General features: G+C 44.4%; 1 protein-coding gene across 7 annotated transcripts; it reads left to right on the top strand.

Moving 5' to 3' along the window:
- Positions 1-41: 41 nt before the first annotated feature.
- LOC1270116 (solute carrier family 35 member F5) lies at positions 42-11,420 on the top strand. Of its 7 annotated transcripts, none has more exons than XM_061648618.1 (8): positions 42-198; positions 1,768-2,176; positions 2,349-2,486; positions 2,591-2,647; positions 2,742-2,975; positions 3,072-3,254; positions 3,335-3,645; positions 3,738-11,420. In XM_061648618.1, the coding sequence occupies exons 2-8, from the start codon at positions 2,087-2,089 to the stop codon at positions 4,045-4,047; spliced, it is 1,323 nt and encodes a 440-aa protein (XP_061504602.1). In that variant the 5' UTR covers positions 42-198; positions 1,768-2,086; the 3' UTR covers positions 4,048-11,420. The 7 variants fall into 7 exon arrangements, with proteins under 7 accessions (XP_061504602.1, XP_061504603.1, XP_061504604.1 ...); XM_061648619.1 differs by having other exon boundaries at positions 63-345; XM_061648620.1 differs by having other exon boundaries at positions 63-239.
- Positions 11,421-13,301: the final 1,881 nt, after the last annotated feature.

Below are 13,301 nucleotides of genomic sequence, written 5' to 3' on the forward strand. Positions count from 1 at the left end.
AGCCTTGTCAACACGCGCGTCTGCGCTCTCTTTCACACCGACATTGCAGAGCTGGGGGCATGTAACTTCAACACAACAGACACAGGCAAAACAAAAAAACAATAATTCGTCGAAGTCGCACTATCGCCCGGTTTTTAGGTGTTTTATCGTTCGCACAAGTGTCCCAGTGAATTGTTTTAGGATAAATTGTGCTCGAAGGTTTGTTCCTCCGTTACATAAGTCAACAATCAACCGATCGGGTACTTACGGTTGCTGCTGGTGTGCTACGACGCCGTCGAGTGTTGTGTGCAAAATCTTCCTCCCATTTCCATACGGTCGTCGATGGAGTGTGTTTGTGTCTCTTCTGTGGGTAGCCGATGGGTTTTATTTACACTTTCCATTAGCACAGTGCTCGAGGTCTTCGGCGAAGGTTTTGCATCATGATGGAGTTAGATTCTAGCTTTACTACTATCGTAGTTTTCTCCCCAGTGTCGCCCCCGATCGATGTAATATCGTGACGGATATCGAACGGTGCTACGCATATCATTGTACTTTCCCTCTGCGGGAGGCGAAAGAAGAAGGTGCCAATGTTGGCTGGAAGTGATGGGTCATCGTGTTTTTCGCCCACCGGCCCCTTTATCGGCGTTCTGCGTTCATCGGCACGACTCGGTGCGACTCTCGTGATGTTCCGGGGAAGAGGCTACGTCACGCCAAAGTAAACATTCCGCCGTTTCACTGAATTCGGAGGACCGCCAGCAGCAGCAGCCAACGTCACGATGACGCCAGTCGTAAAAGGAACGGATAGAGAACGATAACAGCGAAACCATCCCCCGGCACGTCGCAGTTCACTCCCAGAGTTCACCTCACCGGACACACAACGCGCGCACACACACACACGCACGGTTGCTCCCGGAGCTGGAACCTTTGTTGTTTGAGGCTGTCACTCGCATATCATATGGGACATAAATTAGTGCCCCTCCTCATCCCAAAGTCCTGCTCCAAGAGTACGTGCAACACAGAAACAGCGTGTGCGAGACCAGTGGAAAACAACACTTCGAAAAACAGTGCAGTGACAAACTGAATGAGTGTAATTTGCCCGTCAAAGTTTACATTGATATCGCCGCCCTTCCTCCATCCCTCCTTTGGGCTGGCTGGGTTGGTTGTGTGGTGTGGTGTTGCTGATTGCGGGGTGGACAAGATCAACTGAGCTGAACTGTGCAAATAGTCGCGCGAACAGCACAAAAAACGGCTCGTCTCGTGGTGGGCCTGGTGCAGGGCATAATAAACGACCGCGAAATGCCTCCAATGCCAACCGGTACCTCTGGAAGCGTAGTGTTGTCCCGAGGTCAAGCACCTCAGAAAAGTGTAAACACCGGGAAATTATTGTGACGGTGGTGGTACGTTTTTGGATGTGTTTTCGTTTAGGATTCCGTAATTACTTACTTTTACTCGGCCTGTGGCACAGGCAGACATCGGTTGGGTGGGAAAATTTGCGATGAAAATGGAAGCACGAACATGGTGATTTGGTGAAAATGTGAAATGTTGCGCAGCGGTGAAAATTTTGGTGAACATATGGTTGCTTTGATAACACCACGGAAGAGATTGATTGACAGGGACACTAATATGTTCTTCGGGATTGGAATTGTCCTGGTGTTTAATATAACTTGTATAAACAATGCCCACCGGGCAAGTGGTATTGCCATTCTATAACAATGTTTATATTCAAAATCAATTGAAACGCATAATGTATTTGTCACTAACAAAATCATCTGTTTGGATCAATTACAGGGGGAATACAGGAGCCGAATAATAAGCTAACAATACGCAGGAATTTTAATCACATACACACACACGCACCGGAAATGACGAATGTTCGTAAAAAATCGACGCTAATCCGCTCGCTATAGGACGGCATCAAATCGGGTCGCTAATAAGAGAAGATCGGACGTAAAGTTTTTAAGAGATAGCCAGAGTTGGTAGCGGGAGGGCGACCAGAAGGGAACAGTGGACATTTGTTAACCGATCGTCGCAACCGTTCCCCCAAATACCACAATATACCACCACGTGGTGTGGTGCACGTGGTGCGTAAACCGAACAGGGCGAAAACATGTTAAACAAAGCACAAAAGCTAGTGCTCGGAATAGTGTTACTGGTGCTGGTCGATATTATATGGGTTTCGTCGAGCGAACTAACCAAGGTCGGTAATAGCAAAACAACGCCACCATTTCAACCCCCGTTTTAATTAGACCCCGGGGTCTCTTGCCCCGTTGTGATTGTTCTGGCGCCCTGAGAACGCCCATAGGCGTGTGGCAATAATTTAATGTGGATTCCTCGTTTTTTTCTTCCTACTTTTGCATCACCGTTTCCAGTTTCTGTACGAAAATGAAAACTACGACAAACCGTTCTTCTGCACGTACTTCAAGGCGTCTATGTTCACCATATACCTGATAGTGCTCGGCCTGATAGCACCGTGGAAGGAGAGCTGCAACCGCAATGGGAATTACTCGGTAAGAATTAGGCTAATATGTATTTCCACACTCCCTTGACGGGGCCCATAAAGTCACTGCATCGTGAATAGAAATTAACGGCTCGTTCTGCCCACCCGCCGCAGCTGATGGACACAATCGAGGAGGACGAAGGATACTACGCTAATGGAACGTCCAGTTTGGTGAGTTAGCCCGCCCCCCACTTACATCGTTCGTTCGCTCGCCTCGCACAATGGACGTTTGTTTTATTGCTTTCTTTTCCCCTTCCCTATGCAGAGTGACTCCTCATTCGTTCCCATCAAAACGGACGCCCAAGTGTCCGGCACGGAAAGCGATGACTCCAGCATACGCAGCGTACGGTTCAGCAAGGTGGCGGAAGTACGCGAAATGTCTCCGCACGAAGCGTCCGAAGCGCTGATGTCGCGGCTCTCGTACGCAGCCAGCCTCCGAGTTCATCGACAAAAATCACACCACAAAACGGCTCGAACGGCTTTACTGTTCTGTGTGCTGGTAAGATGGTGATGCCACCGGCTGTGTGGACCTGCAATAAGGCATATGATTACGTTAATTTCCGTTTTCCTGCTTCCCATTTGCCTTCTCTTTCAGTGGTTTATTGCCAACTACATGTTCCAGCTGGCACTGGAGCCGAGTGAAACGGCAATGGTAACGCTGCTCAGTTCTAGCTCGAGCTTTTTCACCCTCATCCTTGCCGCCATGTTCCCATCGTCCTGTGGGGATAAGTTTACCTTCTCGAAGTGTTTCGCCGTGCTGTTGAGCATTTCCGGCGCGGTAAGTGTAGCTGTAACCGAGGCAGAAAAGGCCAAACCCTATGGCCCCAGCTAATATGTGACTCATGATTCATTGCGCAGGTAATGGTTTCGATGTCGGAAATCGATCAGCCGAAAATGTCACGCGGCATCGTGCTCGCCCTGCTGAGTGCATTCTTCTACGCGTCCTATCTGGTGCTAGTCAAGCGCAAAAGCGACACGGAAGAAAAGATCAGCATTCCCCTGTTTTTTGGCTTTGTGGGGCTGTGGAATTTGCTGCTGCTGTGGCCGCTGCTTTTTGTGCTAAACTTTTCCCAGCTCGAAGTGTTCGAGCTACCCTCCCGGCGACAGTTTATTGTTCTGTTTCTGAACGGGCTCATCGGCACGGTACTGTCCGAGGCACTGTGGCTATGGTAGGTGCAATCGGAATGGCCTTTGATTGGTCACTTTAACGTGTGATTTATTGATTGTTATTGTTTCTTTCTTTTGCCTTTCCGGCACACAGGGGCTGCTTTCTAACGTCATCCCTTATCGGCACGGTCGCCATATCGCTACAGATACCGCTGGCGATGCTGTTCGACATGGTGCTGCACGGTAAAACCTACCCGCTACTGTTCTATCTCGGCTCACTGCCCATGTTCCTTTCGCTGGTGCTGGTGGCCTTTCTGGTGAAGTTTGATGACTGTGATCCGCTGCTAAAGTTCGGCAAGTTAATGTACCGGCGGCTGTGGAACTGCCGGAAAGCGAACGTTGTACGAATACCGGATCTGGAGGAGCAGCACGAGTCCCTCATCGACGGTAGTCATGAAAACTAGAGCGGGAATGAACCGTACGTGGCGTCTGTTTTGCTCTCGGGTTAGTTACACACAAACACATCACAGTAGTTCTATCCGGTGCTCAGCGGTTTTGTATCGTTTCTCGGATCACTATCCTTTGGTCGGGGATCATCAGCACAGTGATGCGCCACAGAAGTCGTCATCAGCTTTTGGCCATTTTATTGGACTTTCATAACTTTAACTGGCAGAGTGCAATTCGCTAAGGAACAAGGCGTTCAACAGCGATCGTTTTTTTTAGTCTAATTTTGACGATTCCTGATCAATTTCTCGTGATTTTGTTTTAGTAGAAATTTTTGGAGATTAATTTACATCACCAAAGTGTTCTTGCTGATACGAGGTGTATTTTCGGGCCGTGCTTTCATTCGTGATGCGGTTTGAGCGGGCAAAGTGCTGCTTGATAATAGTATTTAGATTGCTCTCCTGCTAGAGCTCCCTGAAAGAGATTGTAATAATTCATTACTTTACACTTTGATTCGTTGTAGATCAACGTAAAAAGTGCGCAGAAAAGTGCGACAGTTTCCTGTGCTAAAATTCAAAATCAGTATTTCTACCCCGTGTTTTCGCGTAGTATTATTATCATTCTTTTGTTTACAAATCTTTAAAGTCATACAATCAGGAGTGTATTTTTTTGTGCTAAGAAACTATTGATAAACCCAATTGCTGTACGGATCATACTTACTCAGTTGAAATTATGTCTCGAATAATGATGATACATATAGTTTCACATCTGCAGAAAGTGAGAGCAAACAATGGTTCGAAAAGTGCTGCATGCGGCACATTATCGCAATTAGGCATCGCAAAGCAATAGGAAAAAGCAAGAACAAATAATTATGCCCAATGATCGATCTAAAATCGTTGCAAAAGTAAAAGAGGTCAACCTGTTTTGGAGCTGCTGTGCGACGAAGTATTACTTAAAATGTATCATCACCAATCATCACCGAACGGTAGGAACTTACGCACACGGATGGGAAGAGAGCACACACAGAGCAACTGCAACTAGGAAAGTGTCTTTCTTTTTTGTTTTGCTCGTAAGCGCAATACACAAATCTAGGGATATGTGTGATATGTCTACGTATGTTGAACAAACCGTCAGTAGCGCACAACAACAACAACAACAATGCACATTTGAAACACACTTAGCATTGTAGGAATTGTATGTCGGTGGCCACACCGACTCGTTCGATGCGGGTGGTGCCATCGAATTCTGCCGGGAATAGGAAATGCAAGCAAACCCAGTGCCCAGTGGCTCAGTAGTAGTGGTATTAGCAGTAGCGCAGTAGCAATAGTAACAGTACTAGTAGCTATTCTATATAGTGTAATTTGAGTTTTTCATTGTGATATAAACGTAGTGTATACATGAGGAAATTAAGTATTCGATGCGGATGCGCATCGCCCGCACACAACTACTCCCAGTGCAGAGGATGTAGCAAAAAAAAATGGTGCATTAAAATAGGGCGAGAAAACCTAAAAGACTAAACACATTGTTCACTGTAGAAGAAGCGCCTGTCTGTAAGCTGTGGATGGACGTGTATGTTAGTATTATTAGTTTTGAACGTTTCGATCTGTTGCGGCCCTATTCACATTCTCGCACCCTGATGGTCCTCTGTATGTGTAGAAGAGTACTTTTGATCACATTTAGTTTAAGAGTCCCCCCCCCATCCACATGCGCGTATAAGACAAGATCGTGTACTACAACGGCGTCTCAAAATTATTAGCTTGCAAAGCATATTCGAAACACCAGCGCCAAATAGCGGAGATAGAGAGAGAGAGAAAGAGATAGTACAGAAGCGTTACATATATTTTTGTACAATATTTTTGCGCCCAAAATTAGTGCAACACGACGACGACGGCGACGCGCCTTCGATTGCAAAAACTGGTGCCCACAGTGTCACCCCGATTGTTCCGGACCACCACCTAACAACCCCGATCGAGGCTAACGTATTCACTTATTAAACTAAAGCACAAACTAGCTTCACCAGCATCACCAGCACCCTAACACCCTCTTTCCACCCTTTTCATGTTGTCTACTACTAACTAAACTGTGTTCTACAAAAAAAAACCTACAACAAACAAACACTCAAACGTACTAAAAGACTCCGTAGCAAAAGTTGACAGTTTCTGTCGTTTGGAGTTTACTCTTTTTTGCATAAACACACCACCATAGCGAATTGTTGTAGAGAGCAAGAGAACAGAAGGGAGAGATGCAATAGATACAATAGAAAAGGAAAATACTTACCACAAACTTTCTACACAGTATGTATGAATGTGTGTGTGTGTATATATTATATTGATGCGATAAAGTACACATTTCGCAAAACAAACAAATACAAAAAAAGAAGAAAAATTAAAGACAAACTGTTTGCAATGAAGAAAGTGGGAAAGCGAACGAGATAAAAGAGGTGTTAAAAGTAAAATGCATTCCTTGTGGTAGGATAGGTTTTTTGTACAATTTATATGTGATACATACTGTGGTATGTGTTGTAAGAGCTCGGCTTTATTCCGCTCCTTGCTAGAGCGCGGTATAATCTGACAACGATGACAGATAGTCAGAACACATACAGAACGGAGTGAAGCCAGATCGTGTATTACAGCAAGCTACCCACCACAAATTGGCGACGAGGACAGGATTAATTTTCTTTATTCCTATTTGCAACACGAGATTGAAGCATTTGAATTGAAATAAAATAGGGTAAGTTATCAGAGAAGGACGAAAGAAATGGGGAAAAGAAAGATTAAGAGCAGAAATGAAATAAAGCGTTGAAAGCATCATAGTGTTAGTGCTGGCTTGGGTTATGCGGAGTACAAAGGAAGACAAAAGGATAAGTGAATGCTCTGTGTCGAGAAAACAGAATGGCCGCCTCGGGGAAAAAAACAAAAGAGATGTGTAGAAAGAGCTGTGTCAAGCAAACAGCAGTGAAGCGTTATGGAAGCGAAAGGCAAAATTATAAGATCTATAAAAAGCGCTGTGTCTTGAAAACAGCAAGGCCGCGTCTTGCAAGCGGATGAAATAATTGAAGATGCCTTTAATGAGCCGCGTCTGGAAGCGGTAGTGGAAAATGAAGAAGAGGAAGAAAGAGAATCAAATAAGTACGCGTCTAGAGAGCGGAAAAAAAAGCGAAGAAAAGGAAGGAAGAGAATTTAATAAATGCGCGTCTAGAGAGCGAGGAAAAAAAGGAAATACTCGATATTAATAGTTATGACTCGGGAAAGAGTCATGAATCTGTCATGAAATAGTGAACTAATTGAATACTTGATCGTATTCACAACCTGCTTCATTTCAGGGAATCAGCGATGGAACCAAACAAATTATTTGGGAATTTACCACCACTGTCGTTAGCAGGCGTTCCCCTAACCGAGCGGCGAACAAAATGGACGACGTGGAAACGGGGGTTCGAAATTTGGTTGCGTACGGCGAAGATAGTGGACGGAACGGAGAAAAAGAATTTACTTTTAACTTGTGGTTCTCTCGAGCTGCAAGAAATATTTTTCAGCATTCCAGATGCAGATGTAGAGGCGGACGTAGACCAGGGCGTAGACCCATACGAGATTGCTATTCTTAAATTGGATGAATATTTCGCTCCACAAAGACACGAAGCACACGAGAGATTTTTGTTTTGGTCAATGAAACCGGAGCCGGAAGAAACGCTAGAGAAATTTGTAATGCGTGCCCAAGCTCATGGCTCCAAGTGCAATTTCGGGGCAACTGCGGCAGAGAGTGCAGGGATTGCAATCATTGACAAAGTGCTTCAGTTTGTACCGGCAAATTTGCGAGTCAAACTTCTGCAAGAAAAAAACTTGTCTCTGGACGAAGTCATTAAACAAATAAATTCGTATGAAACATCCCGAGTTGCCAACGAACAAATGAGCGGTAGGAGCAAATCTTTTGAAATAGATAACCAACACATCCATCATATAAAAACATTGTGTCGATTCTGTGGTCGTACCCATGGGCAACAATCTTGCCCGGCACGAGACAAAACGTGCGCAAAATGTGGCAAGCGAGGTCATTTCGCTGTTGTATGCTACTCAAATGCTGGACAAACTTCAAATAGACTACATACGAATCAAAGAATGCAAAAGAGGCCGTTCGGAGGGCACTTTAATGATTCGGAACTAAATAAGAAAACGGCAAAGTTTGCAAGGAAAATTCACGCAATCCAGGATGACGGAAATGAACCTCTTGAGTGTGAATTAGTGGAGATGGTATCTTCGGCAAACGATTCAGACGAATTGATCTGGGCGAAAGTAGGCGGTATCCTTATCGAGATGCAAATTGATTCTGGAGTCCAATCGAATATCATAGACGATAGAACGTGGGCGTCAATGAGGAATAACCAAGTCAAGATCATTGGCGAGGCACGGAGTCCGGATCGGAAGTTCAAGGCATACGCTCAGACCGATTGTTTAGAAATAATTACGATGTTTGAGGCGGAAATAGCTATTGCGGACGGGTTGAAAGAACTCCGTACAATTTCCAAATTTTACGTAGTTAAAAATGGTCCACAACCACTTTTGGGAAAAATCACCGCAAAACAGCTTGGAGTATTATATGTTGGATTACCTAGCCAGCATGAATCAATCAACCAGGTTGAAACATTTCGCGCGTTCCCCTCAATTCGTGGAGTCAGCATCCACATTCCAATTGATAAGACGGTGACACCCGTAGCTCAGCGACTCCGACGATTGCCTTTGCCCATGCTAGATAAAGTTGATAGTAAACTAAACGAGTTGGTCGCTAAAGACATAATAGAGAAAGTATCGGAACCGAGCAGCTGGGTTTCACCCATGGTGATAGTTGTAAAAGATTGTGGAAGTATTCGGCTTTGCATAGACATGCGGCAAGTTAATAAAGCAATTTTGCGAGAAACGCATCCACTACCAACCATAGAAGACATACGTTGGAGAATGAATGGTGCTAAATACTTTTCTCGCCTTGACATAAAGGATGCTTTTCATCAACTACTGCTCGATGAAGAAAGTAAAACTCTCACAACTTTTATCACCCACCGTGGACTTTATCGTTATAAACGAATGATGTTTGGGATTTCATGCGCTCCAGAGAAATTCCAAAAAATATTGGAACAAGTTTTGGCCGACTGTCCAAACACAGTCAATTTTATCGACGATATCATAGTTACGGGAAAAACTGAGACCGAACACGATTTAGCACTAGAGAAAGTGATGGAAAAGATTGAGGAATATGGCATTTTACTTAATCAATCTAAGTGCGTTTTCAAACTCACAGAAATCGAATTCGTTGGCCAACGTTTTAACCAGAACGGAATGCTCCCTGCACTAAACAAAATTGAAGCAATAAGAAGCTTTCGGCCACCCAAAAATTGTGAAGAGGTTCGGAGTTTTCTGGGATTAATTACTTACGTGGGAACGTTCATTCCAAACTTAGCCACAGTTTCATTCCCACTACGCGAATTAACAAAGAACAACGCCGAATTCGTTTGGGAGCGAGACCAGAACAAAGCATTTAACGAACTGATCCGGTTAGTTTCTAACGTCGAAAGATTAGCCCATTTTGATCCTCATCTAAAAACCCGAGTAGTGGCAGATGCGTCCCCAGTAGGGTTAGGAGCCGTCCTCCTTCAGTTCCAGAACGAGCAGCCTAAAGTAATAGCTTATGCCAGCAAGAGCCTAACGAGTACCGAGCAACGGTATGCACAAACAGAAAAGGAGGCACTAGCGTTAGTATGGGCCGTGGAACGGTTCCAAATCTATCTATTCGGAATACGATTCGAGCTGGAAACGGACCATAAACCTCTAGAGGCTATCTTTAGCCCCACATCTTCTCCTTGTTTGCGGATTGAGCGTTGGGTCTTAAGGCTGCAGGCTTTTAGCTATGATGTAATTTATCGGAAAGGAAAAACGAATATAGCTGATCCTCTGTCTCGGTTGTCAAGTCCTACTGAAGTATCAGAATTTGATCCAGATTCTACAGTATATATCCGCAGCGTGATGGAAAATGCTGCAATCGATGTGCAAGAGGTAGAGATTGCTTCTTCGAATGATGCCGAAATGCGGGCTCTTAAGGAGTGTTTGGAAAGAGGTGCGTGGAATTATACAGATGAACTACTGAAACCTTACCAAGCATTTCGATTGGAACTCGGAACAGTTGGAGACCTAGTAGTCCGCGGTAGCAAACTAGTAATACCGAAAGCTATCCGGCAAAGAATGCTAGAACTGGCACACGAAGGGCATCCTGGACGCACTAAAATGCAACAACGACTGCGATGTACTTGCTGGTGGCCAGGAATGGATGAAGCTATTGCTCGACTGGTTAGCAGCTGCTCAGGCTGCCAATTGGTCAGCCAACCAGATAAACCGGAGCCCATGAAGCGAAGGCCACTACCACATAAGCCTTGGGTAGATGTAGCAATCGATTTTTTGGGCCCACTACCAACTGGTGATTATCTACTAGTAATCATTGATTACTTCAGTCGGTACAAAGAGGTCGAAATTGTTAAGAAAATTACAGCGATTGAAACATCTGAACGACTTGAACGAATATTTGTGCGTCTTGGCTATCCGAGAACCATAACACTCGACAATGGAAGGCAATTTGTGAGCAATTATTTTGACAACTATTGCAAACAGCGAGGAATATTGCTTAACAAGACAACCCCATATTGGCCGCAAGAAAATGGTCTGGTTGAACGCCAGAACAGGTCTTTGCTAAAAAGGCTGAAGATAAGCCAGGCTCAGAACGGGGATTGGAAAAAAGATTTGGGGGCGTATCTCTCCATGTACTACGCCACTCCACACAGCACCACAGGGAAAACACCGAGTGAGTTGATGTTCAACCGAAATATCCGGACAAAAATACCATCATTGGGAGACATCAGTACCGGATCTGCATTACCAATGTCTGATTACAGGGATAGAGACACATGTATGAAGGAAAAGGGAAGAGTGACAGAAGATCAACGACGCAAAGCAAAACCGTCTGATATAATAGTAGGAGATAGAGTCCTATTGAGGAATACAATGCCAGGCAACAAACTGAGTACACCCTTTGGACCACAGATTGCAAAAGTAATTGAGAAGCAAGGTTCTCGCGTAACAGTACAGGATGAGCAAAACGGGAAATTATATGACAGGAATTCGAGCCACCTAAAAGAGTACAAGGACCCAGACGATCATAGGGATGGTTGTGAGAGGGTGGTGGATAACCAGGAGGAAGGAGTAGGTTTTAATGAACCAACGACCGAAGAGATACCGAGAACACTCTCCCGTCCGAAACGAGAAATTAAACGTCCCGCTAGGTTCCTATCATAGAGTAAGAGATTGGGTGAAATAATCAGATGAAATCAAATAGTAAATAAATAATTTGGGGAATTGTATTTATCGTTCATTATTCGGAAAAAAGGGAGATGTGGTATGTGTTGTAAGAGCTCGGCTTTATTCCGCTCCTTGCTAGAGCGCGGTATAATCTGACAACGATGACAGATAGTCAGAACACATACAGAACGGAGTGAAGCCAGATCGTGTATTACAGCAAGCTACCCACCACACATACAATGCCCATTTATTGAGTAGGATTTACAACGTACCACGTCGGTTCTTGTGGGAAGGTGCAGTGAAGGGTAAAAGGCGCACATACACAAAAAAAAACAAAAGAAACAAAACAGACATGTAGAGTGAATTAAAAGTCAAAACAGCTCGAAAGTGAACCTGAAAGAGACAGTTAAAAAAGCAAGAAACGAGAACAAATAAGTAGTATATGCAGAAGAGGAAAGAATTAAAAAAATCACACACACACACACACACATACACAACATAGTAGACTAAACAACAAAACCATGAAAATTGGAATTTGAACAAGAAAAAACAAAAACCAACACAAACAAACAACTTTACACCAGCAGCAGCCATACAAGTATGAGGATTTATAGGGTAAGAGCGGACGGTGATCATGCACGCACGTGATAGTGCCGTTGAAAGTGTTTATTGATGATCATATATATATTATATCTTGCATATTGTATTTGTGTGTGTGTGCGCTGGATGCGAGGGATGAATTGAGAGTGCGTGTTGTACTATACCTCTCCAAATAAAATAAAAACACTCACACTTACACCCATCACTCTAAGTAGAGGGTTTTCTTCCTGATCTTAAATAGAACGTTAATGATCGAGGACAGTAACAGGACAGGAATCATACATAAACAATACTTAACGCAACACGCAACACACATGCAGTGGAATGGTTCGTTAGAGGAGAAGAGGACAACATTACAAGACAAGATTGAATGTAGCCGAAGCAGTAAGCAAAAGGAAGTGTTTATTGAAACAATAATAGTGAAATAATGAAAAGGAGCAACAAAAACAAAAACACACACACGCACACACACACTCTCACAGTTCATCAAACCAAGAATACCTTACAAATTGCAGTAAAACACACATAAAAATGAACATGAAATATGCATTGAACAATGTGTTTGCACACATGATGACAACGCGATCATCACTATTTTGGTGTCGTCCTCGTCATCGATCTTAAATCATTTCGATCAAAGCACGCGTGCCGCCTCGGACGGATGATCTTTGATCATTAGCGCGATTGAGGAAGAAAAAAAGCGCTTCTTGGTCAAATATTAGCATTAAGCGAGCGCACCATGGCGCCCCAACATACATTTGGCCAACGGATGTGTAATTAAACTTGGGTGCAGTACTCTCCCAGTTGTCGACAACTCGAACTAGCTGTGAGTAAATAAGTAAGCGAGAGAGAAAGAGAGCAAAAATTGGCCATCATCAATCAACGTCAACCGGTGTCGCGGTTGCGACGGTGGCCTTTTCCCCCGAAATTGGTTCCGCGCGGGAATGGCAGATAAACCTCAAACCTCGGTAAGTAGCAAGCCGGACGAGTGGCACACGCAATTGGGGCTGCAAAATGTCATTACATTTCGATCCTGATGCTCGGTATTCTCTTCTTTCGCAGGGAAATGAACGAGCCTAGTGAGAAGAAGATTGGTAGGCGCTGACCTTCCACTTTACACAACACACATCGAAGCGTCCGTTGATCGATGGGAAGAAGGAGGCACACCAACAACCACCGTCGCCCCATTTCCATCACGCGATCCGCCACACGGAATTATTCATCAATCCAGAGAGAGAGAGAGAGAGAGATAGAGAGAGGGGAGGGTGTTCATCTTCTGCAGCATCGTGCGTGCACGGTTTTGGCTCACGTATACCCCGTAACAGGTATGTAAGCCTTTTCTT

Source organism: Anopheles gambiae, chromosome 2 (genome assembly GCF_943734735.2).
Source record: "Anopheles gambiae chromosome 2, idAnoGambNW_F1_1, whole genome shotgun sequence".
Lineage (NCBI taxonomy): Eukaryota > Metazoa > Arthropoda > Insecta > Diptera > Culicidae > Anopheles > Anopheles gambiae.

Excerpts from the sequence above, each read along its gene's own strand:
- LOC1270116 (XM_061648618.1), top strand. The coding sequence starts at position 2,087 with ATGTTAAACAAAGCACAAAAGCTAGTGCTCGGAATAGTGTTACTGGTG. Across the intron at positions 2,177-2,348 it reads CGTCGAGCGAACTAACCAAG|TTTCTGTACGAAAATGAAAA; the intron begins GTCGGTAATAGC and ends CACCGTTTCCAG. Across the intron at positions 3,255-3,334 it reads TGTTGAGCATTTCCGGCGCG|GTAATGGTTTCGATGTCGGA; the intron begins GTAAGTGTAGCT and ends TTCATTGCGCAG.